The sequence below is a fragment of the Taudactylus pleione genome, unplaced genomic scaffold (genome assembly GCF_031769625.1).
Source record: "Taudactylus pleione unplaced genomic scaffold, aTauple2 ptg000005l, whole genome shotgun sequence".
Taxonomy (NCBI): Eukaryota; Metazoa; Chordata; class Amphibia; order Anura; family Myobatrachidae; genus Taudactylus; species Taudactylus pleione.
The window spans coordinates 26,398,245-26,425,700 of NW_028284408.1; the positions used below are offsets into that span (position 1 = coordinate 26,398,245).

Here is a 27,456-nt window from a genome sequence, read left to right on the forward strand (position 1 = left end):
TGCTGGTTCATCTTAAGGCCCCCATACATCAGCAATCTGAAAACCACAATTGAACAATTTGAAGATTTATTGCCCGATGTTAGGATTTCCCATTCTAGAAATCTGCGCCCACACATTACAGATCTGTTTCAGTGATTTGCAGATCGATTGCAGCAAACACAGATCTGACAATCTTGAAAGGCCCATTATTTTACTGGTAACGGTCTGCAAATCTGCTGATCATGTCCATACACTAGCAATCTACAGCCCCAATCCATCTGTGAAATCATGTTGGACAATCTGATTTACCAATTCCAATCACGTTTTGGTTGCAATCTGCGATCTGTGAAGCCCATACAGTACATTGCAGATTTTTATACACAATCGATTGCAAATAGCAGAATTGCCACAATCTATTGCTGATGTATAGGGGCCTTTAGAGAAGGTCCAACTCAAAACAACTTTCATTTGGGCTACTCATTATGTAGAAATAGAAAAAACTATTTGCAATCAAAATTGCAAATATCCCGGCGCTCAATATCAAAAAGAGTAGTATAATACGTGCCTGCTGCAAGTAATAGGGGTTTGGTCAAAAACCCAGAGACACAAGTCTCCACAGCAAAAACAACATGAAAACAAAATCTTTACTGCGCTAGGCACTGTAGGTGGATTAGGATCTATATATCTATATTTGGTTTGCTATCTGTTAATAAACAGGAGGCATATATTAAAGATGAAAACAGATATTTATTACATACAAATGGATCCACATACAAATATCAAAAGTTGCAATCAAGTGCACATAAATAAATCAAACATATAAAACTGCAGAGATCAAATGACTCTCTTGCTACGATGTATAAGGGTATAACTTGATACCATATCAATGAGGTTCCACAGCACAACGTTCTAATTGCTGCCAATAGTTATGCAACAGTGTGACTTTAAAGTAACAATTTGTTTCCAATGAAAACAGCTGAATTCCGCTATTTAGTGGATAATCACTACTGGCGTCCCAGTGTGATATACAGTCACGCTGAATATATAGGTGGAAAAGGGGAAAGAAATGATAATACCTCGACCCCTGGAAGGCTGTATCCAAATCAATAGTCGTCCTTAATGTGGCTTGTCTGCTCGCTGTTTGAGCTGCGGCTGGATGAAATCAGCTGCCGTGCAGCGGGATGACAGAGCTGTTCACGGAGCGGTGGTTGTAATAGCGGCTGGCGGTATACTCCGAATGTGCAGTGGCTATAGACCAGCTGGCGGCGGACTCCGGGGACTCAGCGGGAAACCAGAGCAGCCCACGGAGCAGTGTCTGTACATCAGCCGGCAGTGAACTCCGGGAATGGATCGTCACTTTCCAAAGAACCTCCAAAGTGCAAATGCAGCAAATGGTGTAGTGCTGTGGATACCTCCAGTGCCTGGGTGATGACGTCAACGCGTTTCGTCCTGTCACAGTCTTGAGAAAGTCCCGGTTTTTACGGGACGAAACGCGTTGACGTCATCACCCAGGCATTGGAGGTATCCACAGCACTACACCATTTGCTGCCTTCCAGGGGTCGAGGTATTATCATTTCTTTCCCCTTTTCCACCTATATATTCAGCGTGACTGTATATCACACTGGGACGCCAGTAGTGATTATCCACTAAATAGCGGAATTCAGCTGTTTTCATTGGAAACAAATTGTTACTTTAAAGTCACACTGTTGCATAACTATTGGCAGCAATTAGAACGTTGTGCTGTGGAACCTCATTGATATGGTATCAAGTTATACCCTTATACATCGTAGCAAGAGAGTCATTTGATCTCTGCAGTTTTATATGTCTGATTTATTTATGTGCACTTGATTGCAACTTTTGATGTTTGTATGTGGATCCATTTGTATTTAATAAATATCTGTTTTCATCTTTAATATATGCCTCCTGTTTATTAACAGATAGCAAACCAAATATAGATATATAGATCCTAATCCACCTACAGTGCCTAGCGCAGTAAAGATTTTGTACTCATTATGTAGAGATGCTCACATTATACATTAGTACAAATAGCTAACTTTTTATCCGTACTTGCCTACTCTCAGGCAACGCCCAGGAGGCTCAAGTATGGTTACACCGGGATGGGTACGGGATGCAGGCGCTTGTGATCCCGGCAGTCAGAATCCTGATGCCAGCATCCCGACAGGGTTTAAATACCGTCACTTGTTGGTCAGTATTCTAACCCTCCCCCTCTCCCTACCCTAACCCTCCCTCCCCGGGACCTGACCCTAACCTCCCCCCCTAGTGCCTAAACCTAACCTCCCCCTCCCTGCACCCTAACCCTCGCCCCCCTTAGTGCCTAACCCTAACCCTCCCCCTACTGCCTAACCCTAAGCCTCCCCCCAACCCTGCTACTTAGCTTCGGGATTCTGGGAGTCGGGATGCCGGTGCCAGAATCCCGATACTTGTCAGAATCCGGGCGCCGGCATCCCAACCTGAGCGATGGAATCCCGCAGTCGGGATATTGACAGCATACCGGTTTCACCTAGTGTATTGTTTGAATATAGGGTTTAACCTGGAGAGTGAACAGTCAATTTAATCTGCTTTGTCTGGCACAGATCACCCCTGGACTACCTTGTAGTCGTTTAATCGGAATGGTTTTAGCACTGGCCCAGGGCAGACTAATAGAAGTAACAAACTTGAACAGACACACTCCCTAGGCAGGTAATTCAGCATTTTAGTTTTATTCTACTATGTCTAGACATCTGTTATTTGGAAGGAACCTGCAATACATCTCAGTCAGAATACTGTCACCCACTCACCTAGTTCATGCAGCAAGGTAAAATTTAAATCAAGACTAAATAAAAAGAAAATAGAACAATTTTCACCTCTGGTATTTTTATACCATAGTATGAATTCCACTGTAGTTACAGAGAGCTGTAAAGTGGCACTCAACAGTCTAACACTGCTCTGAGTAGCACAAGACGTTCAGGCTTTCTTATGGCAGGCGAGAGCCTGATAGGCTTCAATAGAACTGCATAACTTGCATATATAACCTTCTATTCCAGTAGTCATGTTGTACTGTAGCGCGGGCTCCTGGTAACACTGCAATTGGCACAGGACTGGATAACTGATCATCAGATGCATTCTACTATTCAAAAAAAAACAATACAAAAATACTATGGACATTCCAAGTTTCTGCTTCAATTGAATTGTACTGGAATTATTTTATATAGTAAAGTTGCCTTGAGTAAAAGCCTAGATATTTGCCACCATATTATTAGCTGTAACCAACAATGGTGACCAAAAAAGCCAGAGGCTTCATTAGTTACCTCTGGGTAAAACACTTATGTGCGTGCGCAGAACATCTGCTGTATTCAGTACTCCCTATTAATGGCAGAGAGAAGCCGCTTGTGATAGACCACCAAGCTGGGAGTATTCACCAAGGCCATAGTAAATTGTGACGGTACTTCATTATGTATTGCCCACCAATGCTACATAGACCCCACAGTCACTTATGCCTCATATACCATAGGGTTGTGTATAGATCCCTTTCAGTGAATGTACCGGACGTGACGTGGAGTAACTAAGTCGGAGTTACGCTGGAGTTAAACTGGAGGAAAACGAAACTCAAAACCAGAACACTTTCTGAACAACAAGAAGCAACATACTTATGTGAATGAACAAAATCAACATCTTCTGCTGTATCCAGGCAACTACTTACTGCACTCACTGCTTGGACACTGCAAGTGCTCCCCTGTCTGTGTGCTGCTCTTGATGATTGATCTTTGTTGATCAGAACACTTTGGACTGGATCAGCTCGGGTACATTGTAATTTTGTCCTCATTCATTTTGTATTGCCTTTTCCAATTGTGAGACCAGCCGAATCATGGCCGCCGGTTTCATAACTACATCCCGCTGCAGCCACATGTGACTCTGAATCAGACCCTTAGAGCCCCATTTATAAAGGATCGCTTTTGCAATGCAATCAGGGCATGCCAGTAACGCTGCTGATCGCATTGCAAAATGCGATCCTATCTGCTGTATGTATTATCCGGGACATGCAGCGAGACGGGCTCCGAAAGGAGCCCATCCCTGCAATGTCTCCGGAGGGTAGTCGGGGCTGCTGCACATGCGCACTCCCACAGACTGCACATGAGCGGCTCTCATTGCCGGCGAAGGGTTCCGTGAGATTCCTCCACCGGCTGATATGCTGTTAGTTGCCATAGACTACAGCGGCTAACGCTATCTTCAGAAGGCGTCAGCTGCTGGGGCCAATATCGGGGATGCATTTGGCAGCATCGCATCCCCCATAGAAACCTATGGGGGAGGCGGCTGCCAGCGGCAATGGAGGGATCGCAGCAGGTAAACCCCGAAATGTGTGTTTTCAGGGATTTTTACCTCAAATATTGAATGATAAATGGGCCCCCTGGTAACCATTTCCCTTGAACTACTGGAAATAAAGCTATAAAGTTAGAGAGCAGTCTCTAATTATACCCCTGCCCCCATCTCAGCAGCACCTAGGCCTCTGCAGGTAACAGTGTGAGTTGGAGGGAGAGATCAAGGTGTGTACGCAGGAGGGAGGGGGTGCTCTGTTTTCTGAAGGGGGTGGCGCTTTGTGAGTTCAAGGAGTGCTGCAGGGTCAGCAAGAGTTTATCATACATAAAAAGAAAAAATAAATAACACTTCAAAATCCTTGAAATGACTGTCATTCCAGTGGGCTGAAAAGAATGTAATAGGGATCTCAGATAATGAAGGATAAACTTTAGGGAGATGACCCATTAAGTGATTGACATACAGTATACCCACACCTGGACTGCAATAGTAGTATACACCTATACAACATAAACTAAACTAACAGCAGTTATAGTTATGTCCTAACAACTGTCAGTAATTATGCAGCCAATACAGCACTTACAATTTAGAAATACACGTGTATATATATAAATACTTTTCTATAAAACATTACCTACGTATATAGGGCCTGATTCAGAGCCGAACGCTCTGACCAGAGCGCTCGCTCTGAATCAGTGCCCTCCTCCATGAAAATGGAGCGGCCTCCTGGCCGCTCGCATAGCTGTGGGTGACCACCCACAGCATATGCGAGCGTCCATGATGATGGTGACCATCGCGACCATCGGGCTTGCGACGGAGACCCTGCGGTAGGGTCTCGCTGCCGCATGCCCTGGAGTGATTTTGGCTCAGAGCCAAAATCACTCCCACTGACATCACTAGTGATGTCAGTGGGGCCGGCTTCAGACGGTAGGCGTTCCCATGGGAACGCCTCCGTCTGGCAGGCACGCCCACCAAAGGGGGCATGCTGTCAATCAACATCGACAGCACGCCCCCTTTGGTGCGAGACCCGGAGCAATGGAGAGCCCGTCGCTCGCCGGGTCTCGTGCATGCGCACGACGGAGCTCCCTCCGTCGTGCGCATGCGCAGTGGGGGAACATCGACCCGCTTGCGAGCGTCCTGCGCTCTCGAGCGGGTCTGAATGACCCCCATAATCCACATCATATAAAGCGAGAACAGGGTGATCATCAGTACTAGTGGGTGAAGAGTTGGCAGTTTTTCCTTCCTCTTTATTATGATAATGCTAAGGGCTCCATTTAATGAGCCATAACCCCTTTAGCACTCGCTAAAGTGCTTATGCCTTCCTTTCAGTATTTAACAAACAGCTTAGTTTCTTGCTGTTTGTTACTGTATTGCTTACGCCATCTATAGATGGCGAGAGCGATACGGTCTCCACTGCCAGCAATGGGGGCCCAGCAACAAGTTTTCTGGTTTAAGCGAAGCCTTCAAGGCTTTGCTGTGTCCCCGCCTGGTGAAAGTATCATGCATATATGCAGACTGGCCATCGTGCGTGACACAGCAACCTGCCAGCAGAGCAAATGGTGCCAACGTGAAGGGGGACGCCGCTGGACCTCGCCTAAGGGGTAAGCAATGTTAAATACAAGTGGCATATTCGTTAGTATCACTAAAATACTAAATGAAATAGGCTGCTGGAATTAAGGTTAATTGTTAAATGGGGCTTTTAAACTATTCGTATTCTATACAGTGCAGCGTCTCTACGCTTATGCAGCATTGAGATATAAGGATTGTATCCAGCATACACAACAGAAGCTGACCTCTGCACTTTGTTACTGCTCTGAGCTATTACTGTACAGCAACTGGAGCTACTCCGGTCAGAAACTCCTGTGACACCATACCCAGGTATCCTGTAGGACATTAATAAATGCTGAATGGTGTTTGAGGAAGCACCATGAGGTCATAGTGATGGAATAAACTGTACTGCAATTTAAACAAAAGGTCACTGGGGCAGCTGAGCAATACAGTGGTGGGAACAGTCTCCTTGCTTGCCAGGGCAGTTAGGTGCCAAGTAGCGTGTCAGTGAGCCAGCTTATTGTCTCCCGCATGCTCACTGGAACTGGCATAATATTTCTATAGGATACTTCTTAGGCATATGAGCTACACAAGCATGGATAATGAAACAACATGGATGTAGTCAGCTTGTCGATGATCATAATGTCGGCAAGTGGGACATTGGCAGCAGCAAGTTGAAGGCACTATCCAACAATAAAATGTGTAATTGGCCCATGTGTGACCAGCATGACAGGTCCTAAGAGAGGTCTCTGCATGGCATAACTGGATACCAGAGATGAGATCGATATCCTTTCTCTCCCACAAAAATGTATTGCCGTGTGGCAGACATGCCTCCCAACAGTCCTGGCAATCAGGACTGTGGGATAGTCTTCTAAAATCAGCGTTCTACACCCCTTCATTTTTTCTGGAGGAAGATTTAGACAACCTTTAGCAAATGATTCTGAAACATAAAACTGTCTTTCAAAGCAATTTTATTAATGAAAAGAATAGAAGAGTTAGGTAGGTTAATTGGCTCCTGACAAAAATCAACCCTAGTGTGTATGTGTGTGTATATGTGGTAGAGAATGGTAGAGAATTCACTGATGTGAATGACCAAATATTCTATGTAAAGCGCTGCGGAATATGTATGATTATGTATTCATTAATGAATATGTATTCATTAATCAAGAACTAGATCAGACGCTTGAAGGAGATGGAGTAGGTATGTAGTTGAAGGCATGGAAAGGAAGGATTGATTCGTTTGTAAATTGTATTTAATATTTGGATTCCGAAGCAAATTTATGAGGTAGAGAGGAGAGCAGTTATAATTATAGGAAAAATCATATCTGAGAAGCGGAAAAAAATGTTTAAAAGCAAGCAGCCAAAATCTCCATGACTGAGGAAGCAGACAGAGGCTCTGCGAAACGCGTTGCTTGATATTCGGTACTCTCCATTTTTTATTACCCATTTTTATCAAACATTTTTTATTTTTTAAGAAATAATTTTATTACTAAATATTTTTATTTAAAAAAAAAAAGTATGTTTCTCTAGAATTTTATTGTCATATATGTTCTTATTCTATTTTGATGTGTTTAAATGGTTATGTATGACCTGCAAATACCATTTTTATATATATAAGCACACATCTTAAATACTCTTTCTGGAAAATATTTTTGTTGAGAAAATAAAATTAATTTAACATTTTTTTTATTTACGGATTTACACTATATATATTTTTTGTCTCTGGAACCAACCCATTTTTTTCTATCGTCTGTTTGAGGAGCTCTGTTGAAAAGCCCCTGCTGTTCATGGCTGCATATCCAATTGGATCCCTTTTTGTATGAAACTCAGCGCCAGTCACACATCCCCAAATCTTATATTATATACAGACAAGGGATACTCTGTGACTGTATACTGCTGCTAAGTACTGCTGCCAAGCTAACTAAAATAGCCTTTTTTCTTTCTAGCGCTAGAGCCCTACCTTCACGACCTCCCCCGTCAGATCTCCCGCGTTAAATGGCGGCCGAACATATGGGAGAGACTTGTATATGCAATCCAAAACATTGCGAGATCCAAACGGAAGATGTCATTTTGCTTTGTTTTGGAATCTGAGCCCGACAAGGATACCTTCGGATATGCAAAGTTCGGTTGTTTATTGTAAAATAAGTTGCTTTACAGATGGCCTTATTCGCATGTACCAACTTAGACAGGGATTTGTTACCGTGAGGCCATTTATACTGCAGAAATCACTGTCTGGTGAGGTAGTACTAGTAGAATCACTTAAAAATGGATTGGATGCCTGCTTACAAGGAGAGGAGTGGGAGGACCAATCATAAACCACAATCTCTTGGTCCTCTTGGTTTGGTCTTCATGCTCAAAACCTGTTGCATGGGGAAGCCCCGGAGTGAATGCCAAATTAGTAAAATAGCATAGGGCAATTTAAATTACATCTTCAAATTTAGGAAACAAATAATGCAATACATGCTACAGTTTCAGGTGATAAGAGTATAGTAAAGCAGCAAAGCAATCATTCATTTAACAAGGTGACATTATTTACATATAGTTCAATAGGAAAAGCCCAATCACTTGGCTATAGTAATGGGATTAGGGACCTTTATGCTATAGCAATGGGATTAGGGATCTTTAATTTCCCTTATTTAAATAGCTATGAAGGCAAATTATATGTTACTAAAATTAGAAGGTATGTAAATTACATGTGTTACCAATGAAAATCATAGCAGGAGAGTTGAGCAAAATTTCCTGCAAATTGATTGTGGACTTTCCAGCAATATAATCTTCGAGTTCCGCTTTTATTTGGCCATTTCGCACTGTATATGTTCATTCGCATTTCACAGAATTTATAGTCTATGTGTACAGCTAGTGCAACAACGATGAATTCTTTCTGCTGTATGGCGTGGTTGCGGGAATGCTTAAGGCCAAATTCCGCCAGATAAACGTGTGATGTTTCACAGCCAAATGCAGAACAAGGCTAATTTGTTTGCAGAACAGTTTTTTAAAATTTAAAAATTTCACTAAGGTCTAGAGCCAAGTAACATTTCTTTGTAGCAGTTTCCGTTCATAATGACAACATTTGATTGGTGTTATTTTCATGCACGTTAGTGAAATTATCCTTTCTAATGTTTTTATTTCACACTACTTATTCATGCCATCCTATGCACATGTTGATTGTGTTAATATTGCCAGTTTTCATTGATTGATATCATGCGGAAAGCGGAAAGAAATGTAATGAACAACATTCTAATCTCTGGGCTCAAGTAAATTGCAGTAACAATGACTGAAAGCTATTGTACTCCTCCCAACCAATCACATCATTTAAAGCCATTGGCCAGGAGAGAATTAAGCAGTTGGCGTTAGTTATAGAGCATGTCACATTCTTGGGTGTGAGTCATACTTGTTTACTCTCCCAGAATAATCGGAAGACTACCAAATTACCCGGATTGCTGGGAATCACCTCATAATGGCCTTGCTCCCCCCCCCCCACCCCTCACCCTTCCCCCATGACAAGATGCCATATTTCACATCTTTGTCTTGCAATGGCGGAGTCATGATGATGGAATTGTGTTACCAAAAGACAGCAAGTATGGTGTGAGTGTTTTATGAACCCTTCATATCCAATTATGTGATGTCTTCTTTGGGTACAGTATAAGGTCTACAGTATGAGTACAGCTAGCCTGCACTAAGCAAGGAATCTCCCTGAATCACCCAGCTCCTTTCAAAGCAAGAAGCAAAATTTACTACAATGTTGACCCACTAAACCTAGCAGTAGTAGTATAAAGAGATGAAAATTGGTGCATGAGGTCATAAAACACAATGGGTCCGACTCTGGGTTGGATGCACGTGGAAATGCAGACGGATCTTGCGGATATCTGCAAACTACGCATTTGCCATAGACACCAATTGTTGACTGTACATACTCCGGCCATGCATTTGCACACTTATGGAAATTGCAAGTTTGGACAGATTAATCTGTCCATTGATGGTCCACTCTTTCCGTGAAGTAGACATAACTGGGCGTCGACCATGCGAACACATGGAACTGAGGGCCTGATTCAGCAAGGAACACACGGATGCAGATGCACACAATTGGCCGATGTTCGCAGTCTGGGCATGCATCTGGGTCGCAGTGCGCGTGGGCGAACCGCACACTGTGTCCACAAAAGCGAGCGCAGTGATTACGCAGACCCATGGAAAAGTGATTGACAGGAAGGGACGTTTGTTGATGGATATAGGGAGTGGTCGGCCGAACGCAGGCCTGCCAGTGCGTTCGCACCCCGTTACAGGGGCATGCATAAATTAGCCACTGAGATGCCGCACGCGGCCTGTCGTCCCTCTGCGTGCAGGAAGTCTCTCAACTCCTGCGGAAGGGTCAGGTCTACCTTTATTCTGCGTGCGGATCCGATGTTACTCGATGTTCCCGATGTTTTCTTAGGCTCGCACATCAGTACGGACGTTAGCAGAGGGTAAAGGGGGCGGCATTATGTAGTGCTAGGCGTCTGCATCATTGTGCTATGCAATTATTAGCATATTCTCGCAGAGGCCGGGTGCGTGCGTTCCTTGCTGAATCAGGCCCTAAGTCATCTTGTGAAAGTGTTGTGGGTGTGTAAGCAGACTTCCATGCTCATCCAGAGTGTTTGGATGGAGATGAGATGCCTGCTTCAGACAGATCTTTTGCACCCAGTAAGGAATGGGTGCAAGTCCTGATACTAATGATGATGGCTGCAGCAGGATGTACTAAAGTGAAAAATGCAGTAAAACCCCCGAAAATTCAGTTTTCGGGGGTTTTACCGCATTTTCCATATGTACTAAAATAAATGCCTCTGTAAGCAGTCATTATAGAAAATTCCATAATATACACATGAAAGTACTTGCTAGTTTAAAACTAAAATTTTTTATTAATGAATTTTTTTAAATAAAACAAAAGGCGGCCATTTTCACACATTCTGGGGCCTATTCATAATTACAAAATTATCATTAGTGATAACTATATTTTGAATTCGCTGCAAGTTCAAAGAATCATTCAGAGGCATTCATCATGCCTCATTAACTAAAGTATCACTTCCGAAAGCTGCTCTTTTTGCAGAGTTACCTTTTCGGAATTGTGATACTTTTCTCCTTTCTCTAATCCCTCTCTGCTCCCAGCCCACAGCCTCTGCCTGTTTCCAAGCTCCCTGCCCGCAGCTCCTGCTCCCTGCCCGCAGCCCCTGCACACTGTATCCCCTTTCCCTGCCCGCAGCCCCTGCTTAGTGCCCCCCTCTCCCGGCCCACAGCTCTGCCCCTGCTCAGTGTCCCCCTATCCCTGACCGCAGTCCCTACTCCGTGTGCCCCCCCTCGCACTGGCATCTGACCCAGGCCAATCAGCCCCAAGCCTCTGTGTGTGATCCCTTCCCCCAACGAAGCCTGTCCCTCCCCTCGCCCTCCGTCCCACGGCCACCACTGCCGCTGTATGTAATCTTCCCCAGCGACCGCCACAGCATAAGCCACATGCCGATGTATGAAGCCTCATGCCACTCTTCTAAGTGTCTGGGAGCGCCACCCAAGATTTGGGAGCCTCCCAGATAAGCCGGGACAGTAAGCAAGTCTGGAATACAGGCCAAGATCAACATTTATTTCCCAGCTTCACCTCCAGCTGACTTGTGTGCGCTTCTCTGAATGGACCCCTAAGTGCACAATCGCAATTAGGGTGTAAGTACTCACAGGAAGGTGTGCATCTGTCTATTCTATAGTGCATTATGGTTACTCAAATTGTGATAGCTGGTCCCTGTTCAATACCTCTGATACATTCAAAGCGATTTTAGTATGTTAAATATAATTTAAAATTCTATTAAAAATATTAGTGAATAAAAAATTAAATCAAAAAGGGACTTTTTAAAACATTGAAATATCTAAGAATTATCTTGGTATTAATTTACTCAGATTGGGAGCAACTTCGTATAATTGTACACACATTAGGGCAGTGATGGCGGACCTTTTAGAGACCGAGTGCCCAAACTGCAACCCAAAACCCACTTATTTATCGCAAAGTGCCAACACAGCAATTTAACCTGAATACTATGGTTTTCCCCATAGTTATGCCCCTTGTTCATGTTCTACGATATACTTATGCCCCAAATCATTTAATGCCCCATAGTTGTGCCCCCAGTTCATGTTCTGCAATATAGTTATACCCCAAATCATATTATGCCCCATGGTTATGCCCCAAATCATATAATGCCCCATAGTCATGCCCCCAGTTCATGTTCTGCAATATAGTTATGCCCAAAATCATATTATGCCCCATGGTTATGCCCCAAATCATATAATGCCCCATAGTCATGCCCCCAGTTCATGTTCTGCAATATAGTTATGCCCAAAATCATATTATGCCCCATAGTTATGCCCCAAATCATATAATGCCCTATAGTTGTGCCCCCAGTTTATGTTCTGCATTATAGTTATAATATATTATGCCCCATAGACGTCTATACAGCCCCAGCCCTAGTTAACACACACACGGGCGCCGAGAGGGGGGGTGGTACTATTTACCCGGGCCCTGGCTTCCTGAGGGGCCCGGCGCCGTCCCCCCCCCTCCCTCACAGCAGCCCAGCACACAGCGTGTGCTGGGCTGCAGTGGGAGACTGCTCGTGGCTGCTGAGCAGCAGCCACTGCAGTCTCCTATGCCTGTGGGGGGGGAGCAATCACACTGATCTTGCCCCCCTGGCTTTGCGCCGGGCTGAGGGGGCTCACAGCGCCCCCCTCCCCAGCACGCCAGCACGCAGCGCCGTTGCAAATGTGTTTTTTCTTTGCTCGAGGGGGCGTGGCCACACCTCCCACGATTAGGCCACGCCCCCATCTTTACCTGGCCCGTCAGGGCTCTGTACGCCCCTGCACACACACACACCCCGCTCATCACGCCACAGCCCCCACACTGTCCCTCTGACCCGCGCTCACCAAATTGAACTCAACAAATTGCGTGGCCTCAGGCCTCCGGCACCCATAACCCGAGACCGCCAACCTGATCGTTGACAGATGTCACCGCCTGTGCTGCTTCCCTCAGCCTGCTGGCTGGATGTCTTTAGGTGCGCTGAGGGGAGCAGCCCAGCCCCATGCTGTGCTGTGCTGGGGCGATGACACGTGCCTACAGGAGTCTGAGTGACTCCTCTGGTACGCATGCCATAGGTTCGCCACCGCTGCATTAGGGGGTTCTTAGTATTAATGAAAATAATTTAGAGGGTAATTGAAATACATTTGCCATTAAGGGCTCTATTCAATTAGATGCGAAAAGCCGTTATCAGCGGAAAAGTATCGCCGATCGCGGCTTTTCGCGTGGTCGAATATAACTCCAGATTCAATTGCAGCCGGTTTTCGCCTACGCGGAAAGTCAATGCAATGTAATAGGCAAAAAGGTGCAAAGGTGGGGAAACCACTCAGAACCCTTGGGACAGCCCCCCAAAAGGACAACTGTGTCAAAAAATCCGGACAAAACACATAAGATCACCCCAAAAAAGTACTTTTATTTTGGGGGAGAAAAGTACACAGTGGGGGGACAAACATAAAAACTAGAGAAATAGAGGTCCTGATTCAGAGCCAGACGCTCTGACAGAGCGCTCGCTCTGAATCAGGGCCGGTCTTTTTTTATTTTTTAGAACGGCCTCCTGGCCGCTCGCATAGCTGTGGGTGACCCCCCACAGCTATAGCGAGTGGCCAGGAAGATGGTAGCGATGGTCAAGACCATCGCGACCATCGGGCTTGCAACGAGACCCTTGTGGTAGGGTTTCGTTACCGCAAGCCCCAGAGAGATTTCGGCTCTAACTTGTGATGTCAGCGGGGCTGGCCCCAAACGGTAGGCGTTCACATGGGAACGCCTCCGATTGGGCAGCCACCCCCCCCCCGGCCCGCCCACCAAAGGGAGCGTGCTGTCACTCGACATCGACAGCACGCCCCCTTTGGTGCGAGACCCAGAGCGACGCATTGCCCGTCGCTATCTGGGTCTCGTGCATGCGCACGATGGAGCTGGCTCCATCGTGCGCATGCGCTCTGGGCCACCATCGACCCGGTTGCGAGCGCTCAGTGCTTGCGACCGGGTCTGAATCAGGCCCAGACTTCTTAGGGGCTGCAAGGATGGGTCAGGTGTTTTTAGGATTGCAGGTACATGCAACAGGTGCGTTTTTCACATTTTTTAAAAAATCACTTTAGAGACTTAAAAAGATGCTAGCACCCATTTTCAAGTACCCCAAATTTTACAGGACTACTTATTTTCACATAGAAAAACTGCTTAATGCCATTCTTCACCACTTTTACAAGGAGGCTAATAACTAGAATTTTCAACAACTTCAGTACCCCAAATAGTTTTATTAGGGCTAATGGAACACTACTACATTGATCCCCAATGTTAGTGCGTCTTTTTGGGGGGTTCACACTGATTTCCCCCATTCTGACAGTACTTTCCGCCTGTGTTACATTCGCCGCTTGCCGTTTTGCATGTTTTGGAATTGAATACGGCGAATAGCGGGGCCGCGCACAATAAGTTTTCGTGGCCAAAACATGCGAAAAGTCGGGCAGGCGAAACTTTCTCGCCGATGCAAAACTATTTGAATACTGCCCTAAGTAGACGTACATGTTAAAAAACAGATTCAGAAACCGCGGTACATAGTATAAATACTTGATATGGATATGTAATGCACCTGTAAATATTTGATTGAAAGTAAAAAGTATACACTGTGATGTTTTGTTGAACACTGTGGCAGCTTATGGGTTAACACAACTTTTCTTCAAACAAGAAGAACATCTGTCCACACAATAACGGTCTTAAACGGGTGCAAGTTACTGCCTTACACCAGGAGAGTAAAACCCTGATGCCTACGGCCCTGAGCGGATTTCCTGGTCATGGTGGGGCTGGGGATTACACCAGGCACTTAGCACCGCTCACTAGTGACGTGACTCACACATTCTCGAAAGGATCATGGACAACCTTGATCCTATTTAGACCAGAAGCTTGGAAGTACAGTGCGTGTGTGTATTAGGTGGAGGGGAGGATAACGGATATAGCTGAACTGCAATAATCAATATTTTTCATGGGAGCTGCATGAAAATTGTGGGTGCAAATAATTTTTTAAACACAATCTGTAATAAGACCTTACACCTGTTTAATACTGCCTTTATTAATTCTGTACAGTGAGTACATTAACTGTGTTGATAGCACATTACAGCTAAGTGAAGTATGCAATAATGACAGAACAATGGCACAGTATATTTTTGTTTTTCAAAAGCCAGAGAGCATAACAAATGAAAACCAAGCAATAGCGATTTCTGGGCCTGATAACTGTGTACCTGGACAAACCATGTTGCAATGCAAGGGGTGCAAATACATAAATTTTTTTGCCTGTGGGATAAATACTGGCTGCTTTTTTACATGTAGCCTATAAATGCTGGCCAGCTTTATTTTTACAATTTAAGCTGCAATTTAAGCTGGGTACACATTAGCTGATATGTAGACGAAATGTCGCCCGATCTGGCAGATCGAGTCGACACATCGTAAATATTGGCCAGTGTGTACGCACTACTAAAGACTGAGCGAGCTCCCGTTTTTCGTCAGTCGCATCATCAGGTCGGCCCTACATGCAGCTCAATCTGACAATGCGACTGAGGACCACATGCAGCGGTGGCTGTGTGTTTGTTGTAGCAGCCGATGAGAGTTAGACAGACTCTCATTGGCTGCTGCGTCCATGAAGGGAGCCGGCTGGATCTCAGCCTTCCGGCTCCCCCCGCAGCGTGTGATGGGAGAGACGTCATGTGGTCTCTCCCTTGGTGCAGGAGAAGAGCGGGCCGGGACTGAGGAGCGGAGATTCAGTAAGTTGTTTTTTTTGTGTGTAAGGGCACTGCATAGGGGGGCCGCTCCTGGGGGCACTGTATGGGAGGTCCGCTACTGGGGGCACTGTATGGGGGGGGCGCTACTAGGGGCAATGCAGCAATGCATAGGGGGGACTACTACTGGGGGCACTGCATATGGGGGACTAATACTGGGGGCACAGTATAGGAGGGACTACTACTGGGGGAATGCATAGGGGGGACTACTACTGGGGGCACTGCATTTGGTAATCGCGACCATCGCCAGGCCGCTTACACACGCTGTGTGGGCACCCACAGCTGTGCGAGCGGCCTCGAGGCCGGTCAAAAAAAAAAATAGGGACGCCCTGATTCAGAGTGAGCGCACGCAAATAGCGTGCACCTCTGAATCAGGCCCAGAGACACCTAAACACAGCTGATTTATAACAGCCACTGAAAAGTGACTGATTGCCCGCACCTACCAGCACGCCGCCTGCTACTACCCCCTTCCCCCAGCCACACAATAAAAGTGAGCGACAGACCCAGGGTCACCCTCACACTACCTCCTACTACCGCGGCAGCAGTTGGGAATAATGCCCAGCATTACAGATGGTAGTGAACTAATGACAGCTGCAAAGCAGATATGGTTTAAATGCAGTTGGCAGAATCTAAGGGGACTTTGTATACATACTCCAGTCCAACTAGTTTCACTTAGGGGTGCCAATGAACGTTATATTGGGAGGTCGGTACACACTGCACGATCCGGTGAACTACCGCCAGATATATTGTTCACCGTCACCACTGACCTTGCCGGTATCAGCAGCTGGGTCGCCCAATGCGCCCGTGCATGCAGGTCGCTCATCGACCCTAATGAAAAGCCCATGGGAGCACGCATATTGGGTACACACTAAATGATGTGCTCAATGTGTCGGAGCAATCCCAAAAATGTATGATCATCTGTCTGGTGATCAAAAGGACACACAAGGAGGCCTTATGAGTATCCTCCTAATAGCATTTATAGCACTGGTGTTACTAAATATTTTCACCCAGGTTGGGTATGAAATGCCGATGCCGGAAATACCAGAATCCCAACAGGGTAGGTAAGTATATTAACCCTACCCTTCTCCCCCACTAACCCTCCCTTAGGGGTGCCTAACCCTAAAACTCCAAGGGTGGTGCCTAACCCTAAGTCAAAGTGGTGCCTATACCTAACCCCCCCCTTCCCGCCACCCTAACCCTCTCGAGGGGGGGATGCCTAACCCTAACCTCCCCCTGGTTGTGCCTAAGCCTAACCTCCCCTTCCCCTAGCCTAACCCTAACCCTCCCTGGGGGGTGCCTAACCCTAAGGCCCCCCGGGGTGCCTAACCCTAAGTCCTCCCAGGGGTGCCTAAACCTAACCGTTCCACCCCCATGGCTAACAGCTGTCGGGATACCGATGTCGGGCTAAAGATAGGCGTCGGTATTATAAGTCTGGATTTCGACGCCGGGATTCCGTCAGACGGGTTCCCGTGCATCGGTATTCTAACTACATCCCTTTTCGCCCATATACAGAGCGATATTGAGAAATTATCCCCATAACTATTATGCTTAAATGTTGTTTTTTTATATTAAGGAGGATACTCATAAGGCCTCTCTGTGTGTCCTTTTGCTCACCAGAAAGACGATCATACATTTTTTATCCCTTTTCTATTTTAATGTATACCTAATAATAATAATATTTAGAAAATTTACAAATAAGAGTGCCCCCCAAAAGAGTTTTTTTCCTTTGTTTTGCTTCCTTATCAAAACCTATCTGTATAGTCTAGAAATATAAGCCCTGGGAAGCACCACCAACACAAAATACGAGTAATGTCCCATTTGATGCTTTAACAGTATTGTTGGTACACATTGACTGATTATTGCCACCTGTTATATGTTGAGTTTGGTGCAGGATCTTCCCTTCTCTTTTCTATAAATTTGTATGTTTGCCAGCAATGCAATGAATCTGCTACTAATAACTAATAAAAATAAGCCAAAAACTGTCTAAACGATTTATAATTATTTATATCTATAGCATGTACCTATATTACCTAAATATCCTTTTCCACAAAACAACTAATGCTATCTAGATTTCAGTGACATTCATTTCTCTTCTGCTGTTACAGAGAAAATAGAAGTTCCTATGTGACACCATAAAACTATTTGGACACTGTTTGCCTAAGGACCTGAGTGTGGATTTCAGTGCTCAAAATAAGGGAATAAACAAGTACATTATACAAGGTGAGGGATGGACCTTGGTGCTTACGAGTATTGCCAGTGGAGGAAGGTGCAAGTATTTGTATGACTAAGCTTTCAAGTCTCCAAAACAAGATTTCATTATGTGGATGAGATATGTAAGTGATCAGGAAAGCATAGTGCGCACATATATGAAGCTGCTCCTGATTTTGCTGGGAACGGCACGGCCTTAAGGTGCCCATCCACTAGAAGACAGGCAAAAGATTGCACGATTACGACATTGTAATTGCGCAGTCGTTTGTCAGTCTGTGATGTGCCTACACTGAACGAGCAGTCGTTCAGTGTAGGCATATCAATCATCTGCTAACAGGCTCAACCTGACGTTATCGTCAGGTTGTCCAGCATGTCTGCACGATGATAGATGTCTAAACGACCAGTGGGAGCGCGCATCGCTGGTCGTTTTAGACATTTTTGCAAACGATTAATGAACGACTGAACGATATTGTTATCGTTCAAACGCTCAACTTATTCGTCTAGCAGATGGGCACCTTTAGCTACAGAAAATTATCTGCAAGTGACAATACTTTTTCAGAAATCTCTACTACGTAAACCAAAATTTTAAACAAAATACATGTTTCAGCTGCTATAGAGTCCTATCTTCAACACAATGATCACGCACACATTAGTTGTGGAAATGGACCATGAACATGCTCCGTGCTGCAATGATCATATGTATTCATGTATCCATATAAATAGGTGCAAATGCACATTATAGAAGCCACAAAGGTCTTAAATGACCCCAAGGAAACAGTATATTTACTTTGTAATCGCTCCTCCAGAGACACAGGGTCAGGGATTCCTACCTGTTCCTATCTCCTCCCTATCATTTGCATATAATGCTAGTGGCAAAGTAGGGGACACAAACGTAATTGGAATAGAAAGCATTTCTTGGACAAATGGCTAGCATAGTATAACAGAGTTGATGCTGTCCTAGCTTTTGTGATTGAATATACCCTCATTAATGAATGTGCACCTCACATGCTCTTCCAACTCATTTCAACAGATTTTTTTTTAATATTCTCTAGTAAAAATAGGTGATAAAGTCCAAAGTATAAAAAAATAATATACGTAAACAAGTTGATATAATCTACATAAATCCATTTGCATACTGCTCTTTTATCATTAATGCATCTTGGGGCGATATCCTATTAGCCACGTAAATTGTTCTCGCAAAAAAAAACTGTCTTTTAATGCGATTTTTTGCCCAATGGTCATTATCAGGCTATCAAATTAGACCCCCGTTTTATAATATCTGCTGTGGTCCCTCCATTTCCAACAGTAGCCGTAAACCACTAAGGGGGTAGGAAAGCTCACATTCCGGAGCTTGGTCCCCCGCAGCTTACGACATCTGAAGATGACATTGTACTGCTGGTCTATTTGGCCCTGCAGCCTATGGGCTTAACTTCGCAAAAAATTACCAGGAGAGGGTTCCTCTGGAAGTCTCCCTGCCAATGGCCGCTGCACATGTGAGGTCAGTAGGCCGCACATGCACAGGGGTTCCGATAGTGGAGTGAATAGACCGCTGATGTGGTCACTTCACTCTGAACACATCGCGGGGATGGGTTCCTTTCAGAGCCCCTGTCCCTGCTTGTGCTATTTAATACATTCCTGCAGTATAATCGCATATACGTCAATGCAATCAAAGCACAAACATTATGCCCAGATCGCATTGAGTATGTGATTCTTGATAAATGGGCCCCAATGATAGCCTACTGTTGGTACTTACATCCTTTAGTAAATTACCCCTTCAAATTCCATAATCAGAGAGATGATAAAGTGACCACACTGCATAGTAAAAAGAAACTCAATAGGAAGAAAGTCATGTTATAGATACCATTTTGCCAACCAGGAGGGGGAGATGTTCTGATTCAGAGTTGTACGTTATGCCAATGTTTACACAGTTGAGCAACTTTTTGGTACTGCGCATGTGCAAAATGCAGAGGAAAGTCTCACTATGCACGCACGAGTTGTAGTTTTACAAAGTATTCACAATGTCTCAGTGATAACAAGGTCCTGAGCAGACCACTGCAATCCATGGGTGTTCCTGGATGGGGTCAGGGACAGTGGTGGGCTGGGCCGGGTGCCATCTGCCCCCTGTGCCGGTATATTGTTGCTGTCTGTGGGCCGCAGGCACACTACTCTTGCGCAGAGACTGCAGCCGGGAGACATGTATAGTATACTCCCGGACACTCCGAATGTGTGGCCATGAATGCAGCGTTATGGGGGCGGAGCTGTCTATGTCCAAGTGACATGCAGTAGTTCCCTGCCTGATCTACAGTTCTAGACTCGTGCAAAGCTGCTGCTGTCCGGGCTTTACAGTGGCTGGCCCCTCCCTTGGGACCAGCCACCAATGACCTGAGCTCCTTTACAGTCTGGCCCCTCCTCTCCTGCTCCCTTCTCTATCCCACTCCGTCCTCTCCAGACTCCTCCCTGTACCCATGTCTCCTCCTATTCACTCCTCTCTGTAGCCATGGCTGCCTGCCTACATTAGCATCAGATACCAGGTAAGTGGCTTGGTGTGAGAGGGGGAGCGCTTGCTTATGTGTGTATGATACACTATATGTTAATACGCTGCAAGGAGGTGGATTTATTGTCTGGAGTGCTGCACCTTGACTACTAGAACTTTTTATGGCACTCACTCCTTGACAAAGGGGCTTCGGGCTCCGAAACGTTGGGAGCTTTATGTGACAGTGTAATACAACTTTTTTTTTTTACCAGTCTCCGAGTACCGTTTTTGCTTTATTTGGTGTGTGTGTGTGTGTGTATAAATAAATATATATATATATATATATATACACACACACGTAGAGTCATCCACAATCTGCCGGCATTCAGATCAACAGGTACAAAGTGCTCCAGTGCATTTGAATCAGATTCATAATAGCAGACAGGAAAATGGAGAAAACATAAGTTTCTTTGCCCTCTCCTGACTCCCTTAGGTCGTCCCCTGGATACTTGTTTCTGGCTTAACATTGATGGAACGCAGGCAAATGGCCAATGGAACGCACGCCTGCAGTATCCATAGTGACGGCGGCCGCGGATCCAGAAGTGCAGCAGGGGGCTGTTCCGGTGGGTGGTGACCGAGTGGATGAAGTGGAGCGGAAACAGGTGACATATGGTGGGGTATTTGTATGGGGTAAGTGCACAATTATCTTTGAACTGTTATGCTTGTGGTCCTGATGAAGGGGTAGTTACCCCAAAAACGTTTGACCAATAAAATGTCTTTTTGCACTGAAGCTGACTCTGAGTGCCATTTTCTCCGCTACTATTATATATACTAGTATTTAGAAAAGAAGGCACTCAAAAGGGACTTTAAAATTAAACTTATCTTATGGAAAAGACATTTTGTCCCAACACATTACGTCATAGTTAATTCAGAGGTTCAGGAATGAGTTACTGCTGAAAAATATCGCATGTGTATATATATATGTGTGTTTGGGGGGGGGGGGGGAGTGCTTTCTTATGTGTGTGTGTTTGTGTTGCTGTGACTTGTAATGCTCTTGAAGTCTTACCTTTATACTGTAGGCCACATGTTCTATCAGATAAATGTTACCTCTGATTTTAGAAATAATTTCAGAAGCATTACTGTTTGTGCTAGGGTATATATTGAGGCAGTGATACCATCATAATAAAGGCTGGGTTTGCAGGGTAAAGTATTTGGCATAATATGCTACATAGGGCCTGATTGAGCAATTCCTTGTATACAGCACATGCGTATGAGTCACACTGCCCATGCGCAAAGTGAGATTACCAGCGACGGTCGCAGTGAGGACTTGGATGCAGTGTAATTAATGGATTGGTTGTGGGAGGTAACGGGGGGATGGCGAGGCAAAAACAGGTGTGTCTAAGCAGTTTCCTGGGCGTATATCAGCCTGTGATTGTGAATCTGTACACAGTGAAGGCAGGACTTACTGGAGGAGTTGATGTGCAGCAGATGATCCGTCGATGGTGGTGTGTTCTCAACCCCTGGAGGACCTGCACACTACGCAGCTAGGGGAAGTTGGTGTAGCAGCATTTGCTCAGTATGTCACACACTATTTCGGGAGGGGAGCCTGTTAGCAGGCATTACATAAATTGCGAGCGCGATCACAGCTGTGAATGCAGTAATGTACAACTCTGAATCAGGCCCTAAGTTCCTACTTACCGAATTTTAATATCTTCTCTCCGGGATATGCCAGGAGGGGAGACACAGCTGGACACTTTGGGAGGCGGGGCCAGGTTCCTATGTCATTAGGACCCGCCCCCAACATGGCATACTGCCACAACTCGTGGGGCAACGATGAGGGGTGGGGCTAAATTACGTGTTTTTGCATCATTTAGCCCAGCCTCTCCATACAGAGACGCGATTCTGGGAATTTATCTCCCCATCCTGCCCACTTCTCTAGGAAGTGGGTGTAATGTGGGAGATCCGGATACTCTTCCGGGGGTGCAGGGAGCTACCCGAAAAATCGGTAGCCTCCCTCAAAAGCCAGGAGAGTAGGTAAGTATGCCTAAGTTAAGGTGCCCACACACTGGACTACTCGCAAAAGATGCAATGTCATCAACGATTTCCCTTGAACTCCCCGAAGGCAACTCACCGGCACCTGGACTTGTTAAACTGTGCAATGTGACTAACAACCTATCGTGCGTCCTTAATGATTTCCAGTGCATTGTTAAGGAGATTGCCAGATGTTACCTGCAGTAGGTAAGATCTGATGATACGACAAATGACCCGTGGGACCGTGCATCAGATTGTTATCGTTGCTGGAAGCTGCATTATTTGCACGTTTTTAAACCATATATCTTTCCAATGCATCGTATTGATGCAAATTGTGCCTAAAATCGTCCAGTGTGTGGGCACCTTTAGATTCCAACATTGATGCTGTGTTAAGGTGCATACACACGTAACGATTTTGTAACCACCGATTTTCTTTCAGATTTTCTGTCAGATTTTCCCTCGAAAAAGTGAATGATTTTTTGAAGTGTAATGAACGATTTTTTGAACGATGAATGAATAATGGGCCTGATTCAGACCCACTCACGAGCGGCTGTCCGCTCGCAAGTGGGTCGATGGTCTGCACTGAGCATGAGCACGACGGAGGGAGCTCCGTCGTGCGCATGCGCCAGACGCGACGAGCGAAGGACTTTCCTTCGCTCGTTGTGTCTGATCAAAGGGGGCGTGCTGTCGATGTTGATTGACAGCACGCCCCCTTTGGTGGGCGTGCCGGGGGCGTGCCTCCCTGACGGGGGAACGCCTCCCGTCAGAAGCCGGCCCACTGACATCACTAGTGATGTCAGTGGGAGTGACTTTGGCTCTGATAGAGCCAAAATCACTCCGGGCCTTGCGGTTGAAAACCTCAACCGCAGGCTCCGGCTTGCAGTTTCGATGGTCGCGATGGTCACGACCATCGCGGCCATCAAACTGCACGCTCGTGTAGGCTGTGGGTGGTGACCCACAGCTATACGAGCGTCCAGAAGGACGCTCCATAGTTATGGAGGACGGCCCTCATTCAGAGCGTGCGCTCTGCTCAGAGCGTACGGCTCTGAATGAGGGCCAATGTTCCTTCCCTTAATGGAAATCGTCATGTTGGACAGTCTGAAATAGACGATGAACGATAACTACAAACGGCGTGCACTCTTGTGATTTTTGTGATTATCGTTCATCGTTATAACTCATAAACTTGACGATTTTTTTAACGATTTAACGATAACGACGTCGTTATCGACAAATCGTTCAAAAAATCGTTGGTTTCAGTTTGAACTGCTCCCAATTCTTAATGCATGAACAACAAATGGTTGTGCCAGAGAGGGCAGATATGCATTTTATTTGTAAACTCTGCAGAGAATGCATTCAAATGAACCACAGGCAAAGCACATTCAAAATGCTGTCAAATTGCTAAAAAACTAATTGTGAATGAGGACTTCTTAAGGTTCCCACAAACTCTGCATTATTGTTGACCAATTTGAGAATTTTAGACCTAACTGACTACAAACTGCAAAATACCCCAGATCATGATGAACATCTGATGCCACTGAGGATGTGCTGTATAATCAGACAGATGATAATCACATCCAATTCTGGTTTTGGTGCCCTATCTGCCAAAGAATAGAAAACTCAGATTTTGCCACAAATGTCTAACCTGCGTGGTCAGCTTTAGAAAAAAAAAAAGTAGTTTACTGTCATCTTGTCCATTTTGGTCTAATTCAAACTTATACCTTAAACCAGAGTTTACCGTCCAGATTTTAAGGCTATCCATGCCTAAATCCATCCAATGGTTAAATTAAATTGACAGCGGTACCAATTAAGTCACTTGTGCTCAAGCATGGATATCCTTAAAACCGGCACTCTAATGGCGGAGTTTGGGAACCTCTGCCTTAAACAGTGTGTTAACAAAATATGACCAGTCCCTATATATAAATTCAAGGGGTGTATTGCCAATCCCAACTCCACTCCATCATTGAAGTGATGCGCATGCAAAGATAAATCACCTCATAAAACATTAGATAGATAGATAGATAGATAGATAGATAGATAGATAGATAGATAGATAGATAGATAGATAGATGCCTATCAGTGGCTTGCAGAAATCCCAGCTGCATATGCAGTGTCTGTCTAAACCTGGGTACACATTGGAGCGATATCGGCCCTATATGTAGTTTCCGGACGAAACTGAACAACTTATTGGCCAGTGCACTCCCACGGTCGTTAGAGATATCTTATTTTAGCCAATATCACATGCGGCACCGTTCTGATGTGTACCGTGGATACGATTTATATAGTCCCGTTGGCCTCCATATCGTCCGAGTACACATTTCTCCAGTGTGTACCCAGCTTAAAACTACACTCTGTTATACTGATAAATTTATGTAATAATGTCCTATGTAATGACCCGATAAAATTGTAAAGTATATACTAAAATGATGGTGAAATTAATAAAGAAATTACATCACCACCTGGGGCAATTCCTGCCTTCTAAAGACCACAGTAAGGGCCCCATACATCAGGCGGACGTTTTCCCGATCCGACTGGAACCACGATTGGAAACACTGATCGCCAGCCATCGATGTTTGCCGATCCACCAAGTAATCTATAAAGTTCTTCATGTTAAAAATCCCATATTTGCTGATTTCATCGATTTGGGGGATCAGGGAATTGTGACAATTCGTCATTGATGTATGAGGGCCTTAAATGCCCCAATAGATAATGCTGTAAAATGTCATTTTCTGCAGATTTCTAGAGGTGTTAATGTAATATAAGAAGCATAGTATGAATGTATAAACCCGAGGTACAGTCCAGGTTTTAAGGCTATCCATTCTTGAGCACAGGTGACTTAATTAGTACCATCTGGACCCAAGCATTGATATATCCTTAAAACCTGGACTGAAATGGCGGAGTCTGGAAACCTCTGGAAAAGGGGAGCAGGGGGACAGAGCTAGGTGTATAATGTAGGTGTACAGAGAAAAGACTTTTATTTGCCCCATGAATAAGCGTAAGAAATGATAGAGAGGAGAATAAGCCCCTAACCCCACACCGTGTACACACCTCGGTCATAACGCGGTCCGCCCGGGTGTTCTCCTCATCCTTGAAGATGATGTCCGGGTTGTAGTTCAGAACCAGCTCCCGGAACCGCTCCGAGTCCCGGCGTATTTTGCTCTCCGTCTTGCCGCTGGCTCCCAGAGTCTTCTCCGGCACGTTGGGTACAAACTGCTTATACCGGAGCGGGACCAGCTTACGCATGTACCGGCGCCGGCCAGCCGGTCCCCGGCCTGGACCGCAGCACCGCACTGGCACGAGGAGGAGCCAGAAGCAGGCTACCAGCACCAATATCCGGGCAGCTGGCATCTCCCCTCTGGTCACTGCATGCCGGGCACCCCGGGAACAGCACACTGCTCGGGGGTCTGTACCCCAAATGGCTTCTCGGTCTTACAGGGGTAATGGCTGTGTGATATCCAGGCTCACAGAGCTGCTTCTTGTGGTGCCCAGTAATAGTCACCAGTCACTGCGACACTTGCACCAGGTGTGCCATCTTTTACATACCTACACCAGCACTGGTATTTGTGACAACCAACACCTCAGCCGGGTGTGCATACACCTGCTCAAGTAAGTGTGTCTGCCACTATCTGTCTAGGTAAGTGTGCCTGCCTACCTGCCCAGGTAAGTGTGTATGCCACTATCTGCACAGGTAAGTGTGCCTGCGTCCACCTGCCCAATGCCTGCTTGCTCATGTAAGTATGGCTGGCACTATGTGCTCAGGTAAGTATGGCTGGCAGTACCTGCTTGCTCAGGTAAGTATGGCTGGCACTATGTGTTCAGGTAAGTATGGCTAGAACCGCCTGCCCAGGTAAGTAGAACAGTCACTTGTATTGCCATCAGTGAGATCAGGAGGACACGACTTTCCTATAGCCAGATGTCTGTGCGAGCAGGTGGAGAATGTAAGCGATTCCACACGGGTTGATGTTTCCAGTACACAATTCCGTCGTTCTGCTGGACAGGTAAACTCAAAAGTCAGCAGAGTCGGGTCACGCTGGCACAGGTGACCTGCACTGTCCTATGATGAGCACGCGCAGAGGGGTAGCCAGGTAATTGCTGCACAGTATAGCCAGTAAAATACCATTCCGTGCTCGGTGTCCGGGACAGATAGTGCCCGGTGTCAGTACTCGGTCACTGCTACATTACAGAGTTATACACCCAGGTCACCGCTCCGATCACTCTGCAGCAGAGGAACCTGCCTCATCCAGCTCCTTCCTTCTCCTGCCCTCTATAATCCCAGTCCTTCAAGTACCAAATGTGCAGCCTCTGTCCGCCGGGACCCTCCGCAGCACTTTCCCATCCCCCGGACTTTATCCCAGCACCGGCTATCTGCCTCTCCCCGGCCATCGTCAGCCGCCCTGATATAGGGACAAGGACAGTGCGCCCTCCCACCCTTTGGCACGCCCTCTCCGGTACTGGCAGTGTCTGCTGGGCGCTCCAGACGTGATCAGTGTGCCCGCCGACAACGCCGCGTCCTGTCAGGGGTGGGACACATCAGTCATTCACCGAAGGAAGTAATTGGGTCAAGTAGTATTAAAGCTACCAGTGATTCAACAAATCAGGGGTAATACTGTGTAGCAGCCTCGGGGTTTTAAAATTTCGATTTTAACCATCTCATTGAAAATGCTGTTTTCCACCCCTGGGCTGTCCTCTATTTTGTTACTTTTCAGGGGGTCACTTTCGCATAACATCTCTGGTAATCATTCTTTTCTGCAGGGGATCCAGTCACATTTCTAATGTCGACACTAGGATGTCGACATGGTTCAACGGGTCAACAGGTAGTATGTCCACATTAATAGAATGTCAACATGTTCACAAACAGAGGCACAGTGTCGGACTGGGGCATGAAGGGCCCACAGGGGGAATGCAGTGATAGGGGCCCATGCTTAACCACTTAACTGACAATTTTTTTCCCCAAAAATCGCTCAGGAATTGTCGGGGTTTTTTCTATGATTGAATTAGGTCAAGAACATCTTTTTAAAACTTTTCCAATACGATTTTGTAAAAAAATATATTTTTTAAAACACCGTATA

General features: G+C 45.6%; 1 protein-coding gene across 2 annotated transcripts in view; it reads right to left on the reverse strand.

Moving 5' to 3' along the window:
- Positions 1–26,744, reverse strand: part of DHH (desert hedgehog signaling molecule) — a 78,357-nt gene extending 51,613 nt beyond the window's left edge. For both annotated transcript variants that reach the window (XM_088479996.1, XM_088479995.1), the window contains exon 1: positions 25,436–26,744. In XM_088479996.1, coding sequence (XP_088336122.1) covers positions 25,436–25,735 — 300 coding nt within the window. In that variant the 5' untranslated portion in view covers positions 25,736–26,744. The remainder of the gene's footprint in view (positions 1–25,435) is intronic.
- Between the last annotated feature and the right edge of the window lie 712 nt (positions 26,745–27,456).